General features: G+C 36.3%; 4 protein-coding genes across 6 annotated transcripts in view; 1 reads left to right on the forward strand and 3 right to left on the reverse strand.

The window, feature by feature from the left end:
* Positions 1-261: 261 nt before the first annotated feature.
* porcn (porcupine O-acyltransferase) lies at positions 262-8,255 on the reverse strand. Of its 3 annotated transcripts, none has more exons than XM_077224070.1 (15): positions 8,166-8,255; positions 6,701-6,846; positions 6,052-6,244; positions 4,704-4,747; positions 4,401-4,582; positions 4,123-4,253; positions 3,942-3,959; positions 3,719-3,733; positions 3,495-3,620; positions 2,629-2,729; positions 2,340-2,416; positions 2,187-2,250; positions 1,887-1,972; positions 1,583-1,693; positions 262-1,490 (listed from the first exon to the last, which is right to left on the reverse strand). In XM_077224070.1, the coding sequence occupies exons 2-15, from the start codon at positions 6,834-6,836 to the stop codon at positions 1,389-1,391; spliced, it is 1,386 nt and encodes a 461-aa protein (XP_077080185.1). In that variant the 5' UTR covers positions 6,837-6,846; positions 8,166-8,255; the 3' UTR covers positions 262-1,388. The 3 variants fall into 3 exon arrangements, with proteins under 3 accessions (XP_077080185.1, XP_077080184.1, XP_077080186.1); XM_077224069.1 differs by lacking the exon at positions 8,166-8,255 and adding an exon at positions 7,812-7,944; XM_077224071.1 differs by lacking the exons at positions 3,719-3,733; positions 3,942-3,959; positions 8,166-8,255 and adding an exon at positions 7,812-7,944.
* Positions 8,256-8,513: 258 nt separating this feature from the next.
* cpt2 (carnitine palmitoyltransferase 2) lies at positions 8,514-13,039 on the forward strand. The gene is made up of 5 exons (XM_077224068.1): positions 8,514-9,005; positions 10,029-10,109; positions 10,213-10,319; positions 10,437-11,741; positions 12,191-13,039. The coding sequence occupies exons 1-5, from the start codon at positions 8,818-8,820 to the stop codon at positions 12,517-12,519; spliced, it is 2,010 nt and encodes a 669-aa protein (XP_077080183.1). The 5' UTR covers positions 8,514-8,817; the 3' UTR covers positions 12,520-13,039.
* A 550-nt stretch (positions 13,040-13,589) lies between these two features.
* magoh (mago homolog, exon junction complex subunit) lies at positions 13,590-15,112 on the reverse strand. Its single transcript, XM_077224072.1, has 5 exons — positions 14,894-15,112; positions 14,481-14,539; positions 14,272-14,382; positions 14,090-14,172; positions 13,590-13,820 (listed from the first exon to the last, which is right to left on the reverse strand). The coding sequence occupies exons 1-5, from the start codon at positions 14,982-14,984 to the stop codon at positions 13,721-13,723; spliced, it is 444 nt and encodes a 147-aa protein (XP_077080187.1). The 5' UTR covers positions 14,985-15,112; the 3' UTR covers positions 13,590-13,720.
* Positions 15,113-15,385: 273 nt separating this feature from the next.
* The window catches only part of uck2a (uridine-cytidine kinase 2a), a 28,508-nt gene continuing 17,467 nt past the window's right edge, over positions 15,386-26,426 (reverse strand). The window contains exons 2-7 of the mRNA XM_077222655.1: positions 23,975-24,134; positions 22,040-22,136; positions 21,229-21,371; positions 20,992-21,089; positions 19,023-19,071; positions 15,386-18,539 (exon numbers count right to left, since the gene is read on the reverse strand). Coding sequence (XP_077078770.1) covers positions 18,403-18,539; positions 19,023-19,071; positions 20,992-21,089; positions 21,229-21,371; positions 22,040-22,136; positions 23,975-24,134 — 684 coding nt within the window. The 3' untranslated portion in view covers positions 15,386-18,402. The remainder of the gene's footprint in view (positions 18,540-19,022; positions 19,072-20,991; positions 21,090-21,228; positions 21,372-22,039; positions 22,137-23,974; positions 24,135-26,426) is intronic.

The following is a 26,426-nucleotide window of genomic DNA, read 5'->3' on the forward strand; positions in this document are numbered from 1 at the left end:
CTGTAAAACACACACACGCGCGCGCGCGCGCGACGTAATGGTGTTTATAGCCTACTGTATATTATATCCCCTTACGCTAAGCCTACCGCTAAACCTATCACCCATCACAGAAAACTTTCTGCAATTTTACATTTTCAAAAAACACCACTTAGTATGATTTATAAGCTGTTTTCCTCATGCGCACCAAAACATGTCCCCATTTTGTTTTATAAACAAGAGTGACCTGGCAGTCATACACACATGAGACAGTAAAAATCATCCATGTAATTTGAACTCTTTATTTATTATTCAAGTATAGGGATTGATTTACAACGGTCATTTAATGGAAAATGTGTTGTGTGGTGAATGTCTGATCACAATAAATAAAAGAAAATAAGAACATACCTGAATTATTCAGCTAGTAATTATTATTGTTCTGTTTGGCACTAAAATGATATATAAAAAATACTCAATGTTATGATGGTGTCAATACTCTATTCACTACCAAATAGCAATATTAATAATACACATTAAAATAAATAGCCTACACAAAACAAAAACACACTTTATACTTTTCCTTTACTCATTTCTTGATGCCATAAATAATTTACATTTTAAAAAAGGTTAAATATAAAAAATGATCAAACACTACTAATACTGTCTCAGTATTCGAGTGTCTCAAAGGGTTTGAAACTCACCCAGAGACTTACTAACAATTCATACAATAGAAAGGATGTGAACTTTATCATATGTTCATTAAGAGCCCAATGAGGATGAAGTCATTTGGCATGTTTGTTGTACAACAGAACCGTAATGGACAATCTGATTGTGAATCGCGGAATGTGCTTTAGTGGAAAAGCATTAGCATTAGTTGATTTTCCAAATGGGAATGGCAAAAAAACAGTCAGGCTGAAAAAATGCATATAATAGATGCAATACAAAACTTGATTTGAGCAGTTTGACATTAGAGCTTCTGAAAAAAATCTATGAGAATATTTATGTTCTTTTCACACAAACAAGTAATTATCCTAAACCATCATGCAAAACCTACTACAACTATAAGAATTATTAGTCAGTCATATCAAAATATTGGATGATCAGTTCATTAATAATGGCTATGAATAATTCAAAATTCACACTTATTGTGGATTGCTGTGTAAGCTTAGAAAACTTCCGAACATCCTGGTACTTGTAGAGGTCTGGTCATGTTAAATCAATATTAACTAGAGCAGTTTTTCCTGGATTTGAGGACTCTGGTCTGCAGTCACATTCATCCAGAGTTCACAGTGATGTCATTAACGGCCACAACTCCTCTAAGGTAAGCTTGTATAAAATATCCAATCACAGTTATTGCTATCCTCTCCCAATCTCTCTTTTGTCTCTTTGTCTTGTCTCGTAGGTCTAAGTGTTTATAAAATAAGGCGATACAAGACCCAAAAGCCGAAAGTCAACCAGTGGCTTGTCCAGCTGAGCTGCATCCATTTCTGAATTGTGTGGCTGGCCATGCCATCCTGCGGACAAAAGAAAAAGATTTGAAACAAATATGAATAATAACCTGCACAGAAAGTAAGGACCATAGGATTTAAGGAGAGGTGGCTTATACCTCATCAGAATCCATGTCATCTGTACTGGAGCCAAAAATAGAGCCCAGGTATGTAAAATGTAGCACTGCTAACATGCTAAATGTCCCATTAATTAAATATACCCACAATTCCTAGAGAGAAAAAAATAGGAAATATAAAAAAAGTTACATTTTTAAAGACATAAATGCCAACTTAAGTTTTTACTTGGAAAAAATGTTTATTATACTATTTCAAATTATAACTCTTTTTTGTGTCTTTTTACGTTTTTTTTTTTTAAAGATATTCACACAAGTGCTTAAATAGCCGTAATGACATATACAACACCTTTTTATGTCTGTGTTTGCAGTCAGACAGGCATCTCTTGGAGAGGACGCATGCATTTAAAATGATTGACAATCTTTTTCTAAGCACTGAATCACAGAAAGAAGGCACAGTCCGTTAAATACACAACCAATAGTGTGAACACTTAGAACATTAGAAAATTTAAAATTAGAACATTTAAAACATTTTATAAACTGATTAAAACATTTTATAATGTTTTGAATTATTGCAATAACTGAAAACAGTGACATGGGCAATAATAAATGTCTATACTAAAATAACTATACCTGAACAGATACTCACCGTGTTCAATATATGTTATGAAGCCTAGAGTAAATAATACTGCCACAATGTGGAAACTTAGACCCTGTATGCACAGAAATACAGTATTGTACTCTTGAGAAAGAATGTAATAAATTCAAATAAAAATTAAAAAATAGGCCAAAACGCACTCACATGTAGCAGAGCGCTTGCTGTGTATGTCAAGATAATGGCTGTGAAGCTCCCATATCTGAGAGCCTTCTTAAACACATCTAAAAAAAGAGGAGAAATTAGACTTACCCATATATGTACTTGGAGGAATTCAAAATATAAAATATACAAAAGCCTGCTTTAAACAAAAGCTGGTCATTGTGTCAAGTCTTTTGAGAGCTAAAATATTTAAATTAATTTCAGAGTGCAATAGAACCAATACAAAAATATTAGAGAAGCCATTAACAAACGGAAAGAAAGAAAAAACACGTACAGGTGTTGAGCCAGCAGGACATGGGCAGGTTCCAGGACGTGACCACTTCAACCATAGACCTGGGAAACTCAACATTAAGTGGCTTTGCTATTGTCATGTCCCTGAAAAGACAGAAATGGAATGACAAAAAGAGAAACTGAGAGAAAGAAAGGAAGGAAGACCATGAAATATTGATCAATTAAAAGTAAATGGCAATTATAATCTTTAAGTGAAATTATTCATTGCAATGTCAGAAATAAACTTTATTATATTTTTATTGAAGCTAGGGTAGGCAATGCTTTTCATAAACACTTTTTGTTATACTGGTTATAACTCTCTTCACATCCTGATAGTAATTAAAAATAGAAGTGGTGCACAAATTTAAAAAATTATATCTTCTGTGGAAGTCTCAGGACCAAAAAATGTTCGGCCAATCATTGCATTCAGTCCAAATGGATAGGATTTATTAATAGGATATATAATAAGATATATTAATGTTTATGTAGGATATATTAATTAAAAATATCTTGTCATCATATATTGCTAGCCTCTCTGAAATTGCCTAGCCTAGCTTTAATAGAATAATAAGTTTATTAGTAGTAGTAGTATTAGTATAGTAGTAATATTTTATTAACAATATTTGCCCTTTATAATTTTTTTTTTATTAAATAAAACAAAATAATTCCTATAAAATAATCAGACAGTAAGTACAGTTATCTTATGCCCACTGTAATGGCCATCAGTGCCATTAGATTACTGTGCATATGAAAAAGAAGGAATTTCTCATGGGGCATGTTTGTCACTTTCAGTGACATTTTAGCTACGTCCCCTGTTATTATTTCTGACACTCATTGGTATTATGTGAAACGTGTATTATTTATACAAACCACTTAAGATTGTCCTTCTCTTCTGTGAACCCAGCACCTGCCAGTGTGGTTGTCGTCTCACCAAGGTAACTTACAAAGTAATTACTGAAATGGAAGGACAGGCTGTTCTCATAGGCCTGTAGCCACCTGATGAGGAGAATCACAAAGCTGAAGGTTATCCCAGATCACAGAGAAAACCACAGAGGCTGTTGAGTTTTAACATTAAGGGCTTGTGCATTTCTTACCTTTTAATAGAGCCTCTGCATTGAAATATAAAATGAAATTCATTATTAAACACAATCCAAAATGGCTAGTTTATTAATGGATATAATTCAGAATTCTCAAACCATCATTATTTTAATTCATATTCAAGTAAATTGCGCTGATGTATGCATGTTTTATGCTTATATTAATTTGTTTTTATTCCCCATGATCAAATTTTATAAATGTATGAAAGTGGGACAATACCTCATCTTTCGCTTTTTGCTAAGGAAAAATATGAAAAAAGATCAGTCAAACATTAAAAACCTTCACTGAACACAAAAATTAACATTAACATTTTTAATATTAGAAGATTCCGTTCATACTTTACAACTTATTGCTCACTGAATAAATGATATAGTATTCCTCAACTCAAATTTATACTCACTTGCGGAGCAGCTTGTCTCCAAAGACTGGGATGAAATATGGAAAGAGATAGGGAGCAATGCAGTTCGAAATGACCAGACAGATCTGGCTCTTCACACAGCTGAAGACTGACTTCATAAACCAGCAGGCACTCTTTGGAAAAGATCAGATAGATGCTCTAAAGTGCTGATGGAAAGCTCTTATACAACTTAAATTTAATTCTGATGAGTTTAATTTAATTTTAATACATCTTTAATTCTAAATTCCATTAGAACGAAAGCTGGCAAATTCGAGACGCACAAGTTTTCGACTCTCTACCGCATCCATGTAGCTGTTGAAACTGATCCAAGGCCCAAAGATGACGGTCCCCACAAAGTAAATGTAGCCCATGAACTCCACTGGAGAGGGAACTTTCTCCACTATGCCTTTGTCCAAGTCAAAGGCAAGAGAAACTGCCTTCATGGCCACTACCATCTGGGAACCTGGATGACCACCACAACAATTTCATTTAAAATTTTGTCAAAATTCAGTACAGTAAATATCTACCATCCTGGTCTAATAGTCACTGTTGTCAGATAACAAAACAACAACAAAAATACTGACCTCTCATTTTATGCCAGGTTGTTGTATCCATCATATGCAACTCTCTGAAACAGAAAGAACAGAAACTTACCACTGTATCTCTAACTCTGGGGAGAGTTATATATTATACATATATATTAGTCTTGGTCAGGATTATTGGCACCCATGGTGAATAAGATCAAAAATGGCTGTAAAAAAATAAATCTGCATTGTTTATTCTTTAGGTCTTTCATTTAAAAAAAAAATCACAAAAATCTAACATAATCATTGAAGTAAAATAATTGAAAGTGGGGGGAAATCACATTGTGAAATAAATGTTTTTATCCAAAACTTTTTTTATTTTTATTTTTATGAGTAAAATATCTCTGAAGTAAATTCCCATTAATATTTACATTTTTTAGCACACCAGGGTGACTATGAACATGAAATTGTCTTGCTATGACTTCTTGTTTCACAGAAGTATAAATATGAGGAAACACAAAAGCCAAATTCCCCTAATCATCCATCACAATGAGTAAAACCAAAGAATATAGTTCTGATGTGCTGCAAAAGATTGTTGAGCTTCACAAAATAGAAAGTGGCTGTAAGAAAATAGCTAAAGCATTGAAAATCCCCATTTCCACCATCAGGTCAATAATTTAGGAGTTCCAATAAACTTAAGATGTCACAAATCATGAAAGAGGACATGTGTCTATTGTCTTAATGCATGGCGAGGTGGAAAGTTTCATTGGCCAAAGACTCTCCAAGGATTACAGATGGTGAATTGCAGAGTTTAGGTGGGTCTTGGGGGTCAGAAAGTCAAAAGTTGGGGGTATATAAAATCAAACAACCTCACCACATGTTGTTTGCAAAGGAAAAATCCACCTCGCTCATCCAAAAACAAACTCCAGCATATTTAGTTGTCAGAAACGACTGGAACTTCAAAAGGGATTCTATGGTCAGATGAAACTAAAAAAAGAGCTTTTTGACAGCAAACCCACCAGATGGATTTGGTGCAAACAGGGATAAAAAAGTACCCCATGTCCACGGTTCAATATACTGCTGGATCTTTAATGTTGTGGGCCTATTTTTTGTTGGAGGTCCTAGAATTCTTGTTTAGATACATGGTACCATGGATTCTAGCAAATACCAAACCTGACTGACTCTGCTAGAAATCTTATAATGGGCCATGGTTGGATCTTCCATCAGGACACATTAAATAAATATTTATTTATCTCAGTATTCAGTGTTCAAATCCTTCAGACTAATTATTTATCTCCTTCTCTTAACTACTATTTCCACTGTAATCAGATATACAGTACACATTGACTACATTGTAAATACTATGTATAAAAACGACGAAACAGAAGAGTGTGAGAGGAGGACATACCCCAGAAGAAGGTAAATGAGGATAGTGATGGACAGGAAGGGTCCGCGGCTGCTTGAATGACGACACAGGAAGAGGATGAGGTAGCAGAGGAGGCTGAGAAGCACCACCCAAACAATGTGCAGCTCGAAGAACAGGTAGAGAGTGTAAAAACCACCTGCCACCGTACTCAGGTGTTTCAAGAAAGAGGGCAGACCTAAGAGAGAGGAAACACAGCTTTAAAAAATATATTTTTTAACATAATATTATTTAATTACATGTTTTTAAATATGACGATTCTGTCATTATTTATTTCCTGTCATGTATTTTGAAACATTCTTCTTTCCATGGAACACAAAAGAAGTTATTTATAGTAGAAGTGTTTTATCGCACAATGAAAGTGAATGGGATCGCAGCTGTCAAGCAAGCTACAAAGCTATCATATGGCTTCAAAAGACTTTAGATATGGTACATTTTACATTACCTACTTTTATAGCGAATTATAGCATTTTCGTCTTTTTTGGTGCTTAAAAAAAATCTGGCCACTATTCTTCTTCCAAATATACAAGTGGCAAGGAAGAGTGAAAGTTATACAGGTACATGTTTGGATTGACATGAGGAACTATCCCTTTTGGATTACAATACATGTTATGTGTTGTATCAACCCTCTTACCCAATCTCCACAGCAGCCTACATACTAGGCAGACGAGTAACAGCTGCCATACTTGTTCTAGGCCCTGCTGGACAGTTGGAAGCAAGCAACCGTATCCCAGTTCCTGGAAGAACTCCTGTCTGCTTAGAGCTCCCATTGCTATGACTCTGAGAAAATAATAGTTATGTAAAAAATAGGCAAGGCAAGTTTATTTATATAGCACATTTCATTCACAATTCAAAGTGCTTTACATAGAAGAAATTAAAATAATCAAAAGAAATAAGAATAATTAAAACAGTTTAGAATAAAAAAGGTTGGACGAACAGTGGCACAGTGCTCATTCATTAAACACATGCAGCTAAACATGTGTTTTGAGTCTGGATTGGAAGAGAGTCTCTTCTGGAAGCTGGTCCAAGCTGCGGCTGGCATAGTAGCTAAAAGCAGACTCGCATGCTTAGAGTGAACCCTTGGTATTTCTAGCTGATGTGATCCTAATGACCTGAGTGATCTGTTGGGTTTATATTCAGTGAGCATATCTGCAATGTATTGAGGTCCTAGGCCATTTAATGATTTATATAACAGTAATAATACTTTAAAATCAATCCTAAATGTACCTGCAGCCAGTGTAAAGACCTGAGGACTGGTGCGATATGTTCATATTTTCCGGTTCTGCTCAGAATCCTGGCGGCAGTGTTCTGTATGAGCTGCAACTTATATGGTCTTTTTGGGAAGGCCAGTGAGGAGTCAATAATCACAGTGATGAGCCATTACAATAATCCACCTTGCTAATAATAATAAAATTGAAGTGTGTACTATAAATAATAAGATCAGTAATGTCAGGGTATTTGGTATGAGCAATGACAGATGCTTTAAACTTCAAAGGTAAAGCTAAGATAAAGGCTGAATTGAGGTCAGAACATGGTGTTTGTAAAATGAATCTCAGGGTTAGGCTAATACTAAATCTAATGCACCTATATGTTATGATTGCAATAGCTTTTAGAAATAGAAATATTTTTCCATTATAGAAATCTATTCTCATCATGATGGGGGAAAACCTTCTTGTTGGTATTTTGAATATATTTGTTATTATGACTTCCAAATGTTATGCCATGCAATATCCAAATAATCTTACCTCTGCTAGATGTTAAATTCCCTTATACCGCAGTGCAACCAGACCGGCCGTACGAGATGCGAGCTATTTGTAAAATCGACATCAGGTGTTATATCCTCTAAATGGGAACGATAATAGCTAAAATGTACAATTCGTTACAGAGCGCGAGAACGGATGAGGAGGATGAGCACTTCACCCCCACCCACTATCAACTCAGACAGCGATGAACCGATGAATACGTCTGTGACCGTGAGTCCCTAAAATTTCAAGTTGTGTATACATTCTCTTATATTACATAGTTACATCTAGAATAAAGATGTATCTTTTTCGCCTGGGTTCTAATCTAAATATTGAGAATTGTGTTTTGCTTCTTACAGCACAATCGGTCCAGATGATGCTGGCAATGCGCCTGATGTAGTTGATTGCTGATTCCCATTGATGCTATCTGTCGTTCATGATTACAGCGTCCCAAATGGGCCCGACGACCAATCATCTTTCTCTGCATCTGTGGCTGAACCAATCAGAACGAAAAGGCGGGGCTTTAATAGCTTGAGTGCGTGTTGAAATGTATTCAACATATTTGGGGATATAATAAATAGGCTACTTAGTATTGGTTTTAAATTTTCTATATTAAATTATACATTTAAACGTTATACATTATTTCTGGCGTATTTCTACATATATATATTTTTGTGTATAAATGGCCTGAATATTGGTACTTTTATTTTGAAAAGGGTGAAGCTGGTGAGGCGGAAGTAATTAATTAAATATTACAAACGGATTTTTTTTATATTTTTGTAAAGCCGTTAGTGAAAATTATGTTAACAAGACGGGTTTTTTATGGTTTGTTGAAATATTTTTCTAAATAGAAACGTTAAGCGAGAACAGACAGCTAATTACCGAAAGCGACAGTATCTGTCAGACACCCTGCATTCATTCAGTCGGTTACCAGCTTGCTGAAGGTTTGGAATTGAAGTTGAGATTTAAGAAAAGCACGCAATTCATAATTATTTAAATTACAAGTTGTATGATGGCAGGGCTGCTCTCTACGCAATATAATTCCGCACGGAGTAAATTTCACCTGTTAAGAAACAACCCTGCCCTGTCAGTTCTAACGAGCACTCAACGTAAATACGGCAGTAAGGATGGAGCTGGGATTGAGTATTTACACAAAAGTGTCGTCCCGACCATGCACTACCAGAAGAGTTTACCAAGGTAAGAGAATTACATAAAATCACATATATTACATATAACCCACGTCAGATAATTATTTTCGGTGACGCTCAACTTTGATATTGTGTCTTTGATGTTGAATCGGATTTTAGTAGGAAATACTATTGGTAAAACGTTTGTATAAAGTTGCAACAGTTTTAAGTCATAGTAGGGAATGTGGGTGAAAGTGCAAAGTGAGGGACACGTTGTTACACGGAAATACGCCCCCACCACTTGCCTCAATTTTCGTTCCCTCAGCATTGGTCCGTGTTACATTGTAGAGGTAGAATTGCATTTGTTATTAATGAATTCAATTGAATTGCATGAAATGTCCTGAAAGGGAAATTGTCTTGAGCTTGTGATTCTCTATACACTACCGTTTAAAAGTTTGGGGTCAGTAATATTTTTTAATGTGTTTTTTTTAAAATATGTATCTTATGCTCACCAAGGCTGCATCTATTTGACAAAATTATTTTTTACAATTTAAAATGATTTTTTTGTTTTAATTATTATTTTACTATATTTAAAAATGTAAATAATTCATGTGATGGAAAAGCTTAATTTACAGTAGCCATTACTTCATGCTAACATGCTGATTTGATGCTCTAGAAACATTTCTTATCATCATTGTTGAAAACCGCTGTGCTGCTTAATATTTTTGTGGAAACGGGATACGTTTTCAGGATTCTTTGAAGTCCCTAAGGTCAGAATAGAAATCTTTTGTACTGTGTCTTTACTTTGATCAGTTTAATGCAACCGCAATGAATAAAAGTAATCATTTATTTATTTTTTTAAAATCTTACAGACCCCAAACTTTTGAATGGTAGAGTACATCAACAAAACATTGTTAAAATCAGAATTTAAATAAGAGTAGTAAATAATTATACCATGTGAAATGCAGTAAAACAATACAAAAGATTTAAGTAGTACATTACAAAGTATTATACAATATTGTACAAAACCGAAAAATACATAAAACTTTCAATGAATTTGTTTTCCAAAATACATTTTACATGATATTTAAAGGTTACCAGTCCCAAAATTGGAGGATACTATACAGAGATATTTGGCAGCTCAAAGACCCCTGCTGAATGATGAACAGTACAGGTAATAAGCCAAGGGTAGCTATATCAACTCATTCATTTCATATCTGAATTCATTTGAATTTTGATATTTTTCTGCCTATTTCTGTTCCCTTGAAATCCAACAGTAATACAGAGAAAGTAGCTCACGATTTCCAGAGCGGTGCAGGCAAGCAGTTGCATGAAGAACTTGTGGCCTTAGACAAGAACAACAAGCACACCAGCTATATATCAGGTGGGATATATATACAGTATATATATATATATATATGTCACATAATAACAAGTCGGTTTTATTTTAATTGTAACCTCAATTCAATGAATCAATGAATTTCTCCTTTTTACCTTGCAGCTCCATGGTTTGACATGTACTTGTCTGCTCGGGAGTCTGTTGTGCTCAACTTTAACCCCTTCATGTCCTTTAACCCTGACCCCAAACCCGAGTACAACGACCAGCTTGTGCGGGCCACCAACATGGTGTGCTCAGCCGTCCGATTCATGAAGACCCTTCGTGCTGGTTTGCTCGAGCCGGAGGTGTTTCACCTTAACCCCGCCAAAAGTGACACAGATAGTTTCAAGAGGCTGATCCGATGGGTTCCCCCCTCCATCTCATGGTTTGGTGCCTATATGGTGAACGCCTATCCTTTGGATATGTCCCAGTACTTCCGCCTCTTTAACTCCACACGTATACCCAAGTATAAGCGTGATGAGCTCCTCACAGACGACAAGGGCCGGCACTTGCTCGTAATAAGACAAGGCAACCTGTATGTGTTTGATGCTCTGGATCGGGACGGCAACCTGATAAAGCCTGCTGAGGTTCATGCTCACCTGAAATACATCTTGACAGACCCCACAGAAGCTCCTTCATTCCCGTTGGGTGTTCTAACCAGTGAGAATAGAGACACCTGGGCAGGCTTAAGACAAAAACTGCTGGATGCTGGAAATGGCGAAGCTCTGCAGTTAGTAGACACCGCTTTGTTTTGCCTCTGCCTGGATGAGGAGGTGATGAGAGACCATATTCACATCTCTCACAACATGCTTCATGGAGACGGCTGCAACCGCTGGTATGACAAGTCCTTCAGTATCATTTTGGCTAAGGACGGACAGGCGGCCATCAATTTTGAGCACTCTTGGGGTGATGGCGTGGCTGTTCTCCGCTTTCAGAACGAAGTCTTCAAGGACACCACGGAAAAGCCTCTGGTTGGCCCTGGCTCCCAACCCGCATCCGTGGACTCTGCCTCTGCAGTTCGCCGAATAGGGTTCAAACTTGATGAAGAGTTAAAAGCTGGAATCACAAAAGCCAAAGATAACTTCCACGCCGCCGTGTCAAAGCTCACCATCGACGCCATGGAGTTCAAGAAAGGTGGAAAGGAGCAACTTAAGAAGAAGAAGCTGAGCCCGGATGCCATCGCCCAGCTTGCTTTCCAGATGGGCTTCCTACGGCAGCATGGCCAGACTGTCGCCACATACGAGTCCTGTAGCACCGCTGCCTTTAAACATGGCCGCACAGAAACCATCCGTCCCGCTAGCATCCACACAAAGCGCTGTGCCAAGGCCTTCGTCCAGCAGCCCGGACAGCACACAGTTGAGCAGTTACAGGGGCTGTTGAGTGAATGCTCCAAATACCACGGGCAACTCACTAAAGAGGCGGCCATGGGTGAGGGTAGCAATTCAACAACCTTTCAGTCATTTTCATGTGGTGTCTTGTGATTTTAGGAGACAAAAACTGATTTTTTTGTTAGCAAGACATGTTTATTTTAACCGGTATTGAGCAAGTTAAAGGGATGAAAATGAAATGTTCTGTCAACATTTACTCACCATCTTGTCATTGCAAACCTGTCTGACTCTTTCCGTCTTTTCTGGAGCAAAAAATATTTTTTTTGTCTATATAATGAAAGTTATTGTGATTCAAAAAAACATCAGACCCCATTGACTTCCATTGTATGGACACTTTTTTTTTTCAAAATATCTTGTTTTTCACAGTCACACAGGTTTGAAACAACATGATGGTGAGGAAAAGGGGTGAAGCATCGAAATTAGATCTTTAGTTCACTCTCAGCTTATTTCATCATTGTCATTGTTTCTTCTTTGTGTATTTTCATCTAGGTCAAGGGTTTGATCGCCATCTTTTCGCCATGCGCTACCTGGCTAATTTTAAAGGAATGGCACTGCCTAGTCTGTACCAGGATCCAGGATATGCCGCCATAAACCACAACATCCTGTCCACCAGTACTCTTACCAGCCCAGCGGTCAGTCTGGGCGGGTTTGCTCCTGTGGTGCCTGATGGTTTCGGAGTGGGCTATGGTGTCCATGATGAATGGATCGGATGTAATGTGTCCAGCTACCCTGCCAGAAATGTTCATGAATTCCTTAAGTGTGTTCACAAGTCCTTGGAAGACATTTTTACAGTCCTTGATGGAAAATCCATTCATTGAAAGTGCACTTTATTTTAAAGTTTATTAAAGCACTTTGCATATGGGCTAGTCTGAATGTAGTTCATTTATGTTTTACTTTTATTAGATAAGGTCTCAATGTTATTAGGTCTGTAGGTTTAAGGTAGAACTAATAAGCTTTGCATTGTGTGGATAGACAAACGTGACTGCTTGATTTTAAACTCATACTAGAGTGATTGATCCAGAGAACTGATTATTGTTTGTGGGGTACGGTAAGTTTATCCTAAAATCTATTCTTTTTGAAATTTTTGCAGTGTATTTTCCCCATGTTCAATGGTCATCTTTATTAAATGGCAATCATCTGACTATCATCTTTAATTTTTTAGACTGCAAAATTCTGACTTGTTTAATATATATTTCCTTTTTCACCAAGTGCAGAATCGCTGTAGCATACAAACAACTAAAAGACGACATGTGTGCCTTATAAGAATATGGAAAATTATGAATACTGTGATTGTAAATATTGTAATAAAGCTTAATAAAAATAGCATGCAGAATGAAATAGTTCTACCACATATGTTTATGTGCATCCAAACACTAACATTCAAAGGTTCGGGGTCAGTAAAACATTTTTAGAAAGAAATATTTTAACTCAGCAAGGATGCATTAAATTGATCAAAAGTGGCAAAGACTTGTACATTACAAAAAATAATCTACTTCAAATAAATGCTACTCTTTTGAACTTTCTATACATCAAAGAATTGTGAAAAAGTTTCAGCTTCCAGAAAAATTATGCAGCACAACTGTTTTCAACATTAACTTGATCATAAGGACTGCTTCCTGAGCATCAACTGGGCATATTAGAATGATCTCTGAAGGATCATGTGACACTGAAGACTGGAGTAATGAAAATTCAGATTTGCCATCTTACATTTTAAAATGCTTTAAATTTAAATTGCTGTTTTTACTGTATTTTAATCAAATAAATGCAGCCTTGGCCAGCATAAAGGACCAAAGTGCACATATTTTTTCTTCTATTTTGAAGCACTTACACTGACATCATGCCATTAAGGTGTAGAAAAGATATTCTGAATGTTATAGAAATATGAAGCAACAGTTGAACAAGTTTTTATTTAAAAAAACAAAACAGCAAAACAAAGCAATATACAAATGTTGAAAATAGCTCAAAGTCAAACAATAAACTAAAACATTACTTTCATCCAGCATAAAAGCAACTAGGCAGTTAGATGGGCTTGATTTTGAAGTGGAGGCCAATGAGACTGAATACGAGGCATTTGAGGTCCTGGACCAGGTAGTAGAAGACTCTGAGTCCCTCTGGATCCCTGAAGAGCAAGATTGCAAATGTTACTCTCTTGTAATACACATTACAAACAGTAAAACTGCGGAGTGGGGCATTGCTTGCAAGTATAAAAGGGGAAAGCAATAGAATGATTGACAATACTAAATAAATGAAGAAGAATAGATCTACAGTACATTAAAATAAATAATGTGTTACTGCAGTGCCATGTTTCAAGATTTAAGACAGTAGTGCAGAAGAGATCAAGAGGATATTGTTTATGAACTAAAGAGTCCATCCATGAAATAGACTTACTTGGACTGGTTGACATCAATTAAAGATCCAATTTTGGAGGTTGTGAACGAAATGTGTTCATCACCGATGACAATCTCCAGTTCCTATGAAGCACAAAGAAGAGCTATTAGAATGCTGCGTATTACACCTCACATGGTGACCAGAGCAAGAGTAAAGAAATTGCTAATTATGTTCCTACAAACCTGTCGGCCGACTCTGTCAGGAGGGGGCCACAAGGCATCATCTTCTTTTGTGATCTCACTGTCGTCAATTATTCTCTTCAACTCTTCCATCACGCTTTTATGTACATAAGCCTGAAAGAGGGAAAATCCACTAAGTTACATATTCTCCTTTTCAAAATGCTGCAAATTACAAAACAGCGTATGTTACTTCATCATGCAGCTGACTTTACCTCTTTTCGGATCATGACATCGTTCTTGTAGTTACTGTTGTTTGCATATCTCAGCTTTCCTGAATGAAAACAAAACGATCAATTCATATTACATGAAAGCTACTTGTGAGAATATTTAAGTCACTTTGAAATATTATGTCATAAAAACTATTTCTCACCAGAAACATTTATCAAGTTAAACTAATTAAACTCAAGATTTCAGACTGGCAGCTAAGTACTTAAAATGTTGTTTAACATGTTAATTCGTTTATATACAGAAACAAACCCACTAATTTGTCATGACTAAAAAAATTATAAAGTAACAAAAGTTTAAACGGATGGAAAAAATGTTTTCGGCCTGGTAAGAGAGCAAGCACAGAATTCAATAGAAAGGCTGTTAGCATTTAGCTAGCTAAAGTTGGCGCCTCGCTTACCGTCCGGTCTGAATTCAAATTCCAGAAATTCGTGGCCGAATTTACCTTTATGGCCCACATAGTACCTCAAATAAAAGTCACTCGTGGACATAACTGCACAGTAAAGATATATATATATCTAAATTACAGCACGAACACACTTCCTTCAATGAAAAGCTTTAGCTTCAACGACCAATAAGAAATCGCATGCGTACTGCAGGTCGCGGTGTGACGTCGCGCAACGGTCGCATAATGATGATGCTGCAACTCGGCTTTTTTTTTTTTTTTTTTGCAACTGGGCCTAATGCAGTTGACTAATAGCACAACACAACCCCCATGAACCTGTTAGTGTTGCTGCATTCTTTCATGTTTTCTTTGTTCTAATCTAAACCATTGTGTACTTCTGTCCAGCTTGCAATAAAGTTCTTAAAAGAGAGGGATTTACAGACTTGTTTGCAAGCAAATGTTACTACAGCACTCAGGTGGCCCTGTGTTTAATTGAGGCAATGAACGTGGGTACAAAAACTTTTTTATTCAGCTTTGCTGTCAACCACTTTGTTATGCAACTTTCTGTGATTGTTTACACATTTACATGATGATACAGTTGTCATGGATTTATTAAACCACAGAGACATTAAAAAGGAAAAAAGCCCATATCGAGGTTCAAGAGTAAACATTGTAAGATAAAGTGTTATTAATACTCATTGCAATGCCACAGAAATGCTGTTTTAAAGCCTCGCAAATGTAGTTCTATTTGGTCCAACAACAAAAGCATGCAGTCTTTTCCAGTTTTAGTGTGGTTTTGGCTTTCTTTGCATTTTGCACCCCTTTTGAAAGCACCAAAACTCAAAGGCATCAGTAATGAACATATAGGCTTATGATATATCATGCAGAACATCACTCTGAAATCCCTGCCAAAGCCACTCCTCTTCACAACAAGACAATGTTCCAGACTTGGATTTCTTTCTAATGCCAACATAAATAGGTAACATATTCTGGTAAAATCAATATTTTGCTATAATCACAGACAGTGTGGCAGCCAAGTAATCGATTGCACATTAAACAATGTCAATATCTTAAATCTTTGGAATCCCACAAATTTCAGTGAAAACAATGATGTATTCGCATCAATTTCAGTCAAGTAGGATTACACACTGGGTGTGCAAGTTGGTAAGTTATCAATGAGATGAAATCATGATTTCATTCAAGGATGAACTGTGTGGAGTGAAAATAATTGTTTGTAAGGTGTACTGCATTTTTGAAAGCTGGTGTTTAAATCTGTGCTAATATATCAAAACCCTGACGAGAGGTATTAATATCTCTGTTCAACAGCCTGGATGTTTGAGCAACCAAGTGTTGTTTAGAAAAGTAATATTTACAATATTTAGCCGATGTAAAAAAAAGGAACAGTCTGTAATTTCACACGCAAAAATGCTATGATGGCACAAAATTTGTTGCAGAGGTTTCAAACTGGTTCTTGAGAAGCATCTGGTAAGACATCTCAAATTAATGTATGACCATGCTGATTGAATCACACATATAATACCTAAAGGAGACCAAGGCCCGGATGTCAACAAAAGATTTGTAATAACTTGTGCAATTTTTGGCCCAGGGGTGAAAATGCCTTTGACAACTAATTAAGTATTCAATTTGCTAAATTAGTTTTTTTGCATCTGGCCCAGATATAAATGATGAGGATTAAATGTAATAACCTGATATTTAGATGACGTCGATCTTATTCAATCAAATAAATATTCACATCATTCAATAATGGATAATTTTGAATTTTCTACATTCAATTGTAGATGAGTCACCCTGTATAATAGCAGCAATGTGAAAGAATAAATAAAATATAAAACATTATTTAGAATAAGAACAGTACGCAGATCAATGATTAACCAATTTTAAGTGAAAGATTTCAAGATCAAAGTGTAGATAAGATTTCAAGATTGTTCAGGTTCACATCTCTGCATGGTATCAGAGTGCCTTGAATTGGCTTTTTTTTGTAGCTCGAAAATAAAGAAAACCAAGCTACGAGGGAAAATATCTATTGCGTATAAAAAAATTAAATTGCTTGAAATGTGAACACGTATGCTGAAAAACACAGTTAACTCTTTGGTGAGTTTGTCAAAGCGGCATCATGGTGTAAATATAATGGGTAGTCTGGGCATGAAGTCACAATACATGTTAAATAGTGGTTAGATTAGTTTAAAAACTGACCAATAAAAAGAAAGAAAGAATAGAAAACAAGAAAAAAAATAGAAATAGAAAAAAAGAAGGGGAAAAGCATAGCAAAGAATGAAGAGACTGAGAATTCCATTCAAGTAAGCATCTCCATTTGTATAAATGCTTCTCACAAGTCTAATTAAAGAGAATCATAAACTGAGTGTCAAATTGCAGTATTAGAGTCAAGGATACAGTGCATAGTATATGAACATAAATCTCTTGACAAATAGATCTCTATTAATGCTAACACTCCAAAGCAACGCTGCACAATCAACCACTGGACTTGGTTTTTGAGTACATGACCATTCTGAATGAGGATCAGTTGGCATCTCTGTAAATATTCTAGAGGTGCCAGGAGCCTCTGTGGCCACTGTATGTAACACTCAGAAGTGCTTCAATTGCAGTTCAGAACCAAGAATGATAAATGTACAATATATACGGACATAACATAAGCAAATTTAGTCTAGCTTAGTTAGCCTGATTACTGCCCTTTATTTTAGAGTTGTGGCCTCTGATGCTTTTTATATTAAATGTAGAATACAGTTCTTTCTCTTTCCTTATAGGATAAAACTGAGTTCATGTTTTCATTTGTAGTAACCCTGAGAGGCCTGTTGTGACCAAGCAACACTGCCTGAATTGTTCAAGTGAAATGGAGGAATAAATGTTTATCCTTCAGCAAGAAACACTGATCTTAGGGACATCATATAAATAATGCCAGAATACTAAAAACTTATTCCATTACTGACAACCATGAAAAAAAGGGGAAAAAAAATAGGGAATTTTAAAACATTGGTTGTTTTTGGCCTCAAAAGGGTTTTCCAGGGATGCAAAAAACATAAAATTTACAAATGTAGTCCTTTCTGATAGAAAAAACGATTAACAAAGAAAATATTAATATTTTTTTTTAAATTATGTTCAATCCTTATTATCATGGAGTCATGAAATATTTAATTATTTGCATCCCCCCTTTTATTCAATAAACCTACTCTCAAAATAAAATGCTAAAATAAATAGTGAGGAAATATAAATTTTGACCTTTAACAATCACAGAACTAGAAGCTTATCTTTCTGACTCATAAAACATCAAGTGTAGTAGCCAGTCCAAAAAAACTAAACAAAACAAAGGAGGAAGTAGAATGAAATAAAAGGCAGTCTTTGAAATTCTTGAAATTTTTCGGGATTCTTTTTGTCTTATACAATATTAGCTAATTAACAAAATGCACAAGCAATTCTTTTTTCTCTTGCATCCATCCTTCAAACATTCATTCTCTCCTGCATTCACTGATGTCCTTGTATAGGCCTGGTCAATGTGGCCTGCTGGAGGACTCTGAGGGATGCCGTTTACGCGGTGTGTTGTGGCCGTTGAGGTATCCATTCAAGCGTTTGTTCAAGCCGCCATTCAGAATATCCTGAATGTGCTGCACTATCAAATTTATGGCAACTAGAGAGAGAGAGAGGGAGAGAGAGAGAGAGAGAGAGAGCGAGAGGGGGGGAGAGAGAGATTTAAAGTGATGTAAAACAACTTTACATGGTTTGTTTACAAGTCACTGTTTATTAAACAATTTATGACAAATTTTTATTTGTGTCATAAAAAGTTGTCATATACAGTATGTTGGTTTGTGTGTGTGTGTATTTATATATATATATATATATACACACACACACACACACACACATACACACACACACAAAACATTTTCTCTTGTTTCACATTACATGTTTCTAGTACATGTGAAACAATTGATACAAGTATTTTGTGTTTTGGAGTGCTGGCCTTGATAGGCACCCTCAAACATTCCTATTTTCAAAACAATATATGTATATGATAAACCGTTCCAAAATATTTCCATTTCCAGGTATTTGTATCTCCTCTATTCCATGGTAAAATCTAATAGCACATTTGGACAAACATTCAAAATCTCACCCAGATTATCAGCTCCCCTTGGAATGATCACATCAGCATACTTTTTTGTCTGAGGGAAAAAAAACAAGAAAAAAAAACAATGAGAAGCCCTGAAAAGAAAAATTCAACAACACCATTCCATTGGGCAAATATTTCACTACCTGTTTCCTCTTAAAAGAATGTCAGAAATACATTCTCACGTAACCTGAAAGACTTATATTGACGTATATCAATGGCAAGGCAAGGCAAGTTTATTTATATAGCACATTTCATACACAATGGTAATTCAAAGTGCTTTACAAAGAAGAAATTAAAATAATCAAAAGAAATCAAAATCATTAAAACAGTTTAGATTAAAAGATAAAATACAGAAATAATCAAATGAAATCAGAATAATTAAAACATAAAATAAAATACAGTACAAACAGTCGGACGAACAGTGGTACAGTGCTCATTCAGTAAATGCACTGCTTAACAGAAGAGTTTTGAGTCTGGATTTGAATGTGACTACTGTAGGAGCACATCTGATCTCTTCTGGAAGCTGGTTCCAGCTGCGGCTGGCATAGTAGCTTAAAGCGAACTCGCCATGCTTAGAGTGAACCCTTTAAATAAATAAAATGGAGGTAATAAAGGGTTCTTATAATATATATATATATATATTAGGGGTGCGCCGAAAATGTTTGGCCGAAAATGGAATTATCGGTTTCGGGCCGAAATTTAAAAAAAACAGCCGAAAACGTAAACCGAAAATGAATGTCACCCGCCCCTCCCAACTCCTCCCACCTTACATACACCTAAACCTAGCCAACTCCGCCCCCTGATCCCTAAACACACCCCTAATCCCTAAACCCAACCCACCCATCTACCACCCCTTGGATCTTGATCCGACTCCTCCCCGTGGATCTCATGTACTGCATTAAGGTGTTACTGCATCCGTGCGCAAGCCCTTAGGTTTCACTCACGGTCAAGCTGTTATCACGCGTCTGCCTATCAAAGATAGGGATGTCTCCCGCATATTGATAGCGGCTCCCTGATGCCCGCAAATTTGTTCAAATCTCCCGGAAGAGTGAGAGCGAGCAAGAGCGAGAGACCTTGCGTGTGTGTGCTAGTGTGCCACATGAAGCGCATGTAAGACCCCCAGTCCAATTTTTTTGTGTGAATAGCAGTTACATTAAAATTTGCGTAGCACTGCACAACTGTTTCCTAAGGCTACATAGGCTTACGTGTTGTTTACAGTTTGAGTTTGGATTAAGTTCTAGTGCTGTTTTTGCACTGTTGTTTTGCACAGCAATTTAAAATGTAAGTAAAAAATTATTTACATGCAGCAGCAGAATAGAGGCCCACTGCCATTCTGTGATTTTGTGTGCAGTTATTCAGATAATTGTGGATCTTTTTGCAAAACTGTTAAAAAACAATTTTATTTGATGGAACATAAAACTTGAAGAATAATATTATTTGGTATTATTATTTATATTTATTGTTAAAAATATTTTAGGTTTTGTACCATATTTTGTATGCTTTTGTAACTATATATATATACACGTTTTTAAAAGAAGCCATTTTCTGCTTCAGTTTCGGTTTTCGGCCAAGTGCATCCTAAATCTTCTGTTTCGGCCCAGAATTTTCATTTCGGTGCATCACTAATATATATATAAATATAAATGTATGTTTAATTTCCATTTTATATATAAAAAGAAGGACCATTTATAATATATCTGGTACAAAGAATTTTTTTTTTTACTGTTTTTACTGTATATCTGATCCAATTTCTGTATTTTTTAGCCTGTTTGAGCACAAGAAACTTCTTTCAAAAACATGAAAAAATAAATGGCAAAGGTAATGGTAGAATGTGTGTGTGTGTGTGTGTGTGTGTGTGTGTAAATTGATGAAGTAAACACCATAAATTAATAAATACATGCATGCATAAATAAATAAAAACTACTAATTCCAAATAATAGGTCAGCATACATGGCAGAGAGTGAAAACTTACTGGCAGACAGAACTCCTCGAAGGCAGGCTTAACAAATGTTATGTATTGGCTTAGCACTTGCTCTAGGTCACGGCCTCTCTCATTGATGTCTCTCAGGACTATGTGCAGAGGGAATGAGATGAGAAAGAATGAGAATTTAAAGATGGGAATCAAATTGCACAGAAACACATAGCCCTATCACTACCACATTATAAATGTTTTTTGAGATCCAGTGATCTTGATGAAACCCACACACACCTCTGCGTGACAGGCGTGTATCTGCATCCGTATCCACAAACAGCTTCATCTGGAACAGATCTCGGATTTCTTGCGAATAAAACATAAGAATGCCTTCAAATAAAACCACGTCTGCTGGATAAACAGCAACCGTCTCTTCTTTCCTGCATATGTGTAAGGAAAACAAAAGTGTTTCAGGATGCAGGAAATACCCGAACAAACAGATTATGTAACATCAAGATAAGGCCTGTTTCACATTGCACTTAAGTAGTTGTAAGCCAAGAAACAGCAGTTACGATTAGTATTGAAATTTAATATGAACACTCAATATGCGCACCAAAATAAATACATGCTTCTTACACATTGCTTTCATGTGTGGTTCTCACGTAAATACAAACATATCCACACATAAAAACAAAACAATACAATGATAATAGGTTAAAGGGTTAGTTCACCCAAAAATGAAAATTCTGACATCATTTACTCAACCTCATGTCATTCCAGACCTGTATGACTTTGGTTAATCTTCAAAACACAAATTATAATATTTTGAATGAAACGTAGGAGGTATACCCTGGGAAACTTAGAAAATTCAAAAAGGTCATAAAAGAGTCGTAGAACAAATATGAATCGAACGGTTTAATCCAAGTCTCGAGAAGAGATAAAATTGCTCTATAATGATGAACAGATTTAATTTAGGCTTTTTGTGTTTAGAAGATTAACCAAAGGCTTATGGGTTTGTAGTAATGATGAATTTACTCGGAATTATTATTTTTGAGTGAACTATCCCTTTAAGCTATCTAAACTGTTCTCAAATGTGGTCTGAACTGACCTTGAATGGGTAACAAAGTCGTAGACTGGAATTTGGACCGTTTTTCCCTCCATGATATCACACAGGGTTTTGACTATCAACTCATTATCAAACGCATCTGTGAGACGGAGTAAAAGAGGGTCAGTGAGACAACACAGATTTTGTTCTAAGGTTTCGTGATCCACAGGACGTGGGAAATTGAGAACATGCAAAAAAAAGTGATACAGCACTTTTGCTGCTGCAGAATGAGGATGTATGAGGGTGGCTGAGTCAGTCAGGTGCGCACACACACACACACACACACACACACTAGGGTTGTGTCGATAGACTATAGTAGGCTATATCGTGTATCGACGATAGTCTGAGATTTCGCCGATGGCAGATGCCTTGCTTTGACGATATCAAAACGATAGTTGGCTCATTTTATGAACGTATTAAATTATTATTAGTAGTAGTATTATTATAAAGCTAGTATTGTTATTAAATTAATATTAGGAACTACAATTAATTTGCCTTGCCTACATTCATAACGACATCACCGCATAGCCTAACACTTGCGACAACACCGACACGCGCTTATGAGGACTCCTCTAAGAAAATGTTTTTAAAACAGAACGAAAAACTAGGCCTACATCCCACATCAACATTGAATTGCAAGGTGATCCATTCACAAATTGTCAAGAGTGCTTGTTTTAACAGACGCAGGCATATCTTACAGATCCAAGATGAAAACGGCATCGTTGTTCATCAGTATTTTGTTTCCATAGCACATTAACAAAATGTTTAATGACACTAATAACACAAAAAACAATAGCCTACAATTAAATATTTATAATAATAATAATAATATCACTAAAATTATATAGGCCAGTCTTTAGTTCACGAACACAGCACAACTCTGCCGTTTGAAAATCAAAAGCAGCTTCAAACACTTGTTTAAGAAGAAATATTCGTCTAATTTTTTCACTGTCATCATATAGGTCCACAAGAGAAATATTAAGCCAGTAAATTAAGATAGTCGCCTTCGTCTCTGAGAGAACGCAGCGTTAATGCAGCAACAGATGCTGAAAGCTCGATCAGTTTTTACTTTCACTTTCAGAGAATGAGTGCGTTTACATGCACGTTCCAACACGATTATTCTGAATAAACTGACAATGCATGTGGTCATCCAAACGCATTAACCGGTTTTCCTTTATCGGAGTCAAGTCATAAGTTTAAGTAGTATAAACCGATCGACTAAGCTAGATTTCTACCCCTTACTCTGATTTCTCCCGGCATTTAAAACCCTTGTTATTTGGGCTTATTGAAGTGCGCATATTGTGAAGGGCATCCAGACAGAGAGAGCACTGGTGGGAGGACAAATATGCAAACTCTGACTCTTTCTTGACCTTAGAAATTATTAAAACGTGTTTTCATCTCGTGCAGAAGTACAGTCAAAATGCTGCATCTGTAACGGCATGAGAGGATCATATGTGTCCGAAATTTCCCGCTGACATGTTGAAATACTCGCGTCAGATACACAAATGATTAGGATCTTTTTTTACCTCACTATACTACAGGGAAATAACCTGATATCCTAGTAATGAACACTCCACCTTTGCTAGCAAAATAAAAAAATATATTCTCATATAAAATGAAGTAATAAAACAAGCAAATTAATGAGTAAATAATCAAGTTATAAATAATAAGTAAGCCCCGCCCCCTCACGATAATATCGTGTATCGCCGATCTCACAGGCTGACGATTGGACGATATGAAAATGGAGCATATCGCCCAACACTACACACACACACACACACACACACACACACACACACACACTGCATTAACGATCATGGTCTTTAACGAAGGGGGTAGTTATTTGGCAATACAAAAAGCACACATGACGAAAAAGATATGTAAATAATATAAACTAAAATTATATCAATGTAACATGAGCTTTCCAAGCTCTTTTACCTGGGTGGTCAAAGTTAAATTGTCCTTTTAGAGCCTTGGCCTTTTGTTCGGGGGTCAGTACCCTGTAGAAACTGTCCTGACTGAGGATGGCCACCTGCCTCTGATGATGGTCGATCTTATTCTGGCCAAGGAGCTCCATAATCTTCCCACAAACTGATGACTACAAAAAATTAAGAAAGGATTGTAGTTCAGCACATATATGCTTTAACAGAATGTTTCAGTTAGTAATCTTCACTGAAATTCTGAAACTGAAATTCTGACAAAATGGCCAAAAATTCAAGGTTAAGTGTGCAATTGCTGGGTGGCCTTGGTTAAGAAGCTGATAACGGTTTTGTATTTAGATCTAAATAATAATATTAGATATTAATTATTTTCATGGTTTTCAGTTCCATTCAGGGGCACCTAGTTTTTTTTTGACAGTTCTGACACCTCATCCTCAGACTTAGTGCCCATAGTCCTTAATCAAAATAACTCCCCCTCTCCCTTCTAAGGTGACGTGTTTACTGGCTCGAGGGCGGGAAAACCTGTCACTCACATGAGATCACAGCAATGACAAACCACAATGATCCAATCAATTTCTGATGGATAAAATTAAGTCCCACCCTACATTTCATTTAATTTCAATCAGTCATTACTTTCAAAAGCAAAATCACACCACCCACATCCAAGGCATAAACACAGGACTGTATTTCTTCAATCCCTAAATGCCTTGCTTTGCTGATATAATAATATACATGCCTATTAAAAAGATAAAACAGAGCAAGGACTATAACCTACCAACACACATAAAAACAGGTGACACCCACTATCCAAAAAAACCAACAAACCATGATCAGTTACGAAAACACACAGGTGTTTGTTCACATTGTCACTGAGAGATTTCAGCAGCCCTCTGCACCTTGAAAATGTCTAGTAAACTGACTATCTTGATAAAAACTGATCTATATTCCCAAGGCAGTCTACTAATAAACACCATCATATGATATATTACATGATATGGAGGAAGTAGTCACACCCTGATGAGCCCAGCACAAAAGAGAGAGAAAAAGCATTAAAATGTACAATGTCTATGGTGTACCTTTTCAGATTGCTGACTTAATCATGATGAGAAATATTAACACTCTAGCACATCCTTAATTCAGAAAGGGTTCATATACAGTCTGCAAAAATGACTAAACTTACAGACACAAAGTCGTTTGATGTATGACGTAGAACAGACTAATAAAAACTACTATTATGAAAGACCAGAAAGTATAACTTAGTGATCGACCGATAATCGGTTTTATTTTCCCAATATTTAAGCATTTTTCCATAATCATGTATTGGATTTGTTATATCGGAATCACCGATAATTCGCCATTTTTAGGGCCCAAGCCTTGAAAAGGCGAAGGCCCTATTGTTTTCCTTAGGATTCTTCTTCTTTTTATTCTTTTTATTATTATTTTACTACCTTTTGGGCACTTTTGGGGCCCTTAACGTGCTCGAAAACTCTTGAAACTTTGCACATGGGTCAGAACCAGCGGCCATCAGGGATGGGCTGAAGCTGTTACCCGGGCGTGGCAGGGGGGCTCGACAGCGCCCCCTGGAATGGGGTTTGAAAACTTGTCCATATATCAAACACGCTTGCATTTAATAATCTGAAATTCGGTACAGATATAGATCTCATCGGGCCAAAAACTTTCGTGCTCTAAGTTTTACGTCAGCCCAACAGGAAGTCGGCTATTTAGGGTTGTTTGGAAACGCACGCTTAGGAATTTGAAACACTTGACTTCTACTAGGGAATTCACCCGATCATCACCAAACTCGGTGTGCATGAAGTCAACACATTGAGGATGAAAAATTGCCAGGGAATTTTTGATATCTCGAACGGTTTGGCCGTGGCGAGGAAACAAATTTATGGCGAATAATGGAAACAGGAAGTGTGTTATAACTTCTTTATACATTAATTGATCTTGATGAAACTTCAGCAGTATGTTCGTTGTAAGAGGTCGGTCACATGGATGTGACTATTGAGAGTCAAAGTTATAGCGCCACCAACTGGCAGCAGGAAGTGTGTCACTTTCAAAATGCTTTTAAATCACCCTCTTATTTTTACCTGATTTGCTTCAAACTTTATGTGTATAATGTAAACACACGCCACATGTAGACCTGTGAAAGGATTAATGATATCTTAAATAATGTTGCCATGGCAACGCATCAAACTTTAATATTCTTTTTGGATGCTTTTGAGACTCTTAACATTCTTCAAATTGCATGAAACTCGACAGACACATCTCAATTATTACCTAGTAGACATGTGCAAAGTTCAGAATCAGAATCAGAATCAGAAAGAGCTTTATTGCCAAGTGTGCTTGCACACACAAGGAATTTGTTTTGGTACTGAGGCTTCCAGTGGACATATACAAATACAACATGAAACATAATACTACAAATTATAAGAATAAAAAATAAA

This window comes from Siphateles boraxobius, unplaced genomic scaffold, assembly GCF_051911475.1.
Source record: "Siphateles boraxobius isolate OS27281-9 unplaced genomic scaffold, OSU_SipBor_1 9, whole genome shotgun sequence".
NCBI lineage: Eukaryota > Metazoa > Chordata > Actinopteri > Cypriniformes > Leuciscidae > Siphateles > Siphateles boraxobius.

Bases quoted from the DNA above. Each gene is read 5' to 3' on its own strand.
- porcn (XM_077224070.1), bottom strand. From the start codon at position 6,836: ATGGGAGCTCTAAGCAGACAGGAGTTCTTCCAGGAACTGGGATACGGT. The intron at 2,730-3,494 runs GTTTGTATAAAT...CTGTCTTTTCAG, and splicing joins GAGAAGGACAATCTTAAGTG to GGACATGACAATAGCAAAGC. The intron at 2,417-2,628 runs GTACGTGTTTTT...CTCTTTTTTTAG, and splicing joins GTCCTGCTGGCTCAACACCT to ATGTGTTTAAGAAGGCTCTC.
- cpt2 (XM_077224068.1), top strand. From the start codon at position 8,818: ATGATGGCAGGGCTGCTCTCTACGCAATATAATTCCGCACGGAGTAAA. The intron at 9,006-10,028 runs GTAAGAGAATTA...TGATATTTAAAG, and splicing joins TACCAGAAGAGTTTACCAAG to GTTACCAGTCCCAAAATTGG. The intron at 11,742-12,190 runs GTGAGGGTAGCA...ATTTTCATCTAG, and splicing joins CACTAAAGAGGCGGCCATGG to GTCAAGGGTTTGATCGCCAT.
- magoh (XM_077224072.1), bottom strand. From the start codon at position 14,984: ATGTCCACGAGTGACTTTTATTTGAGGTACTATGTGGGCCATAAAGGT. The intron at 14,383-14,480 runs GTAAAGTCAGCT...TCCCTCTTTCAG, and splicing joins ATGTCATGATCCGAAAAGAG to GCTTATGTACATAAAAGCGT. The intron at 13,821-14,089 runs GTAAGTCTATTT...CTTGCTCTTCAG, and splicing joins ATTGATGTCAACCAGTCCAA to GGATCCAGAGGGACTCAGAG.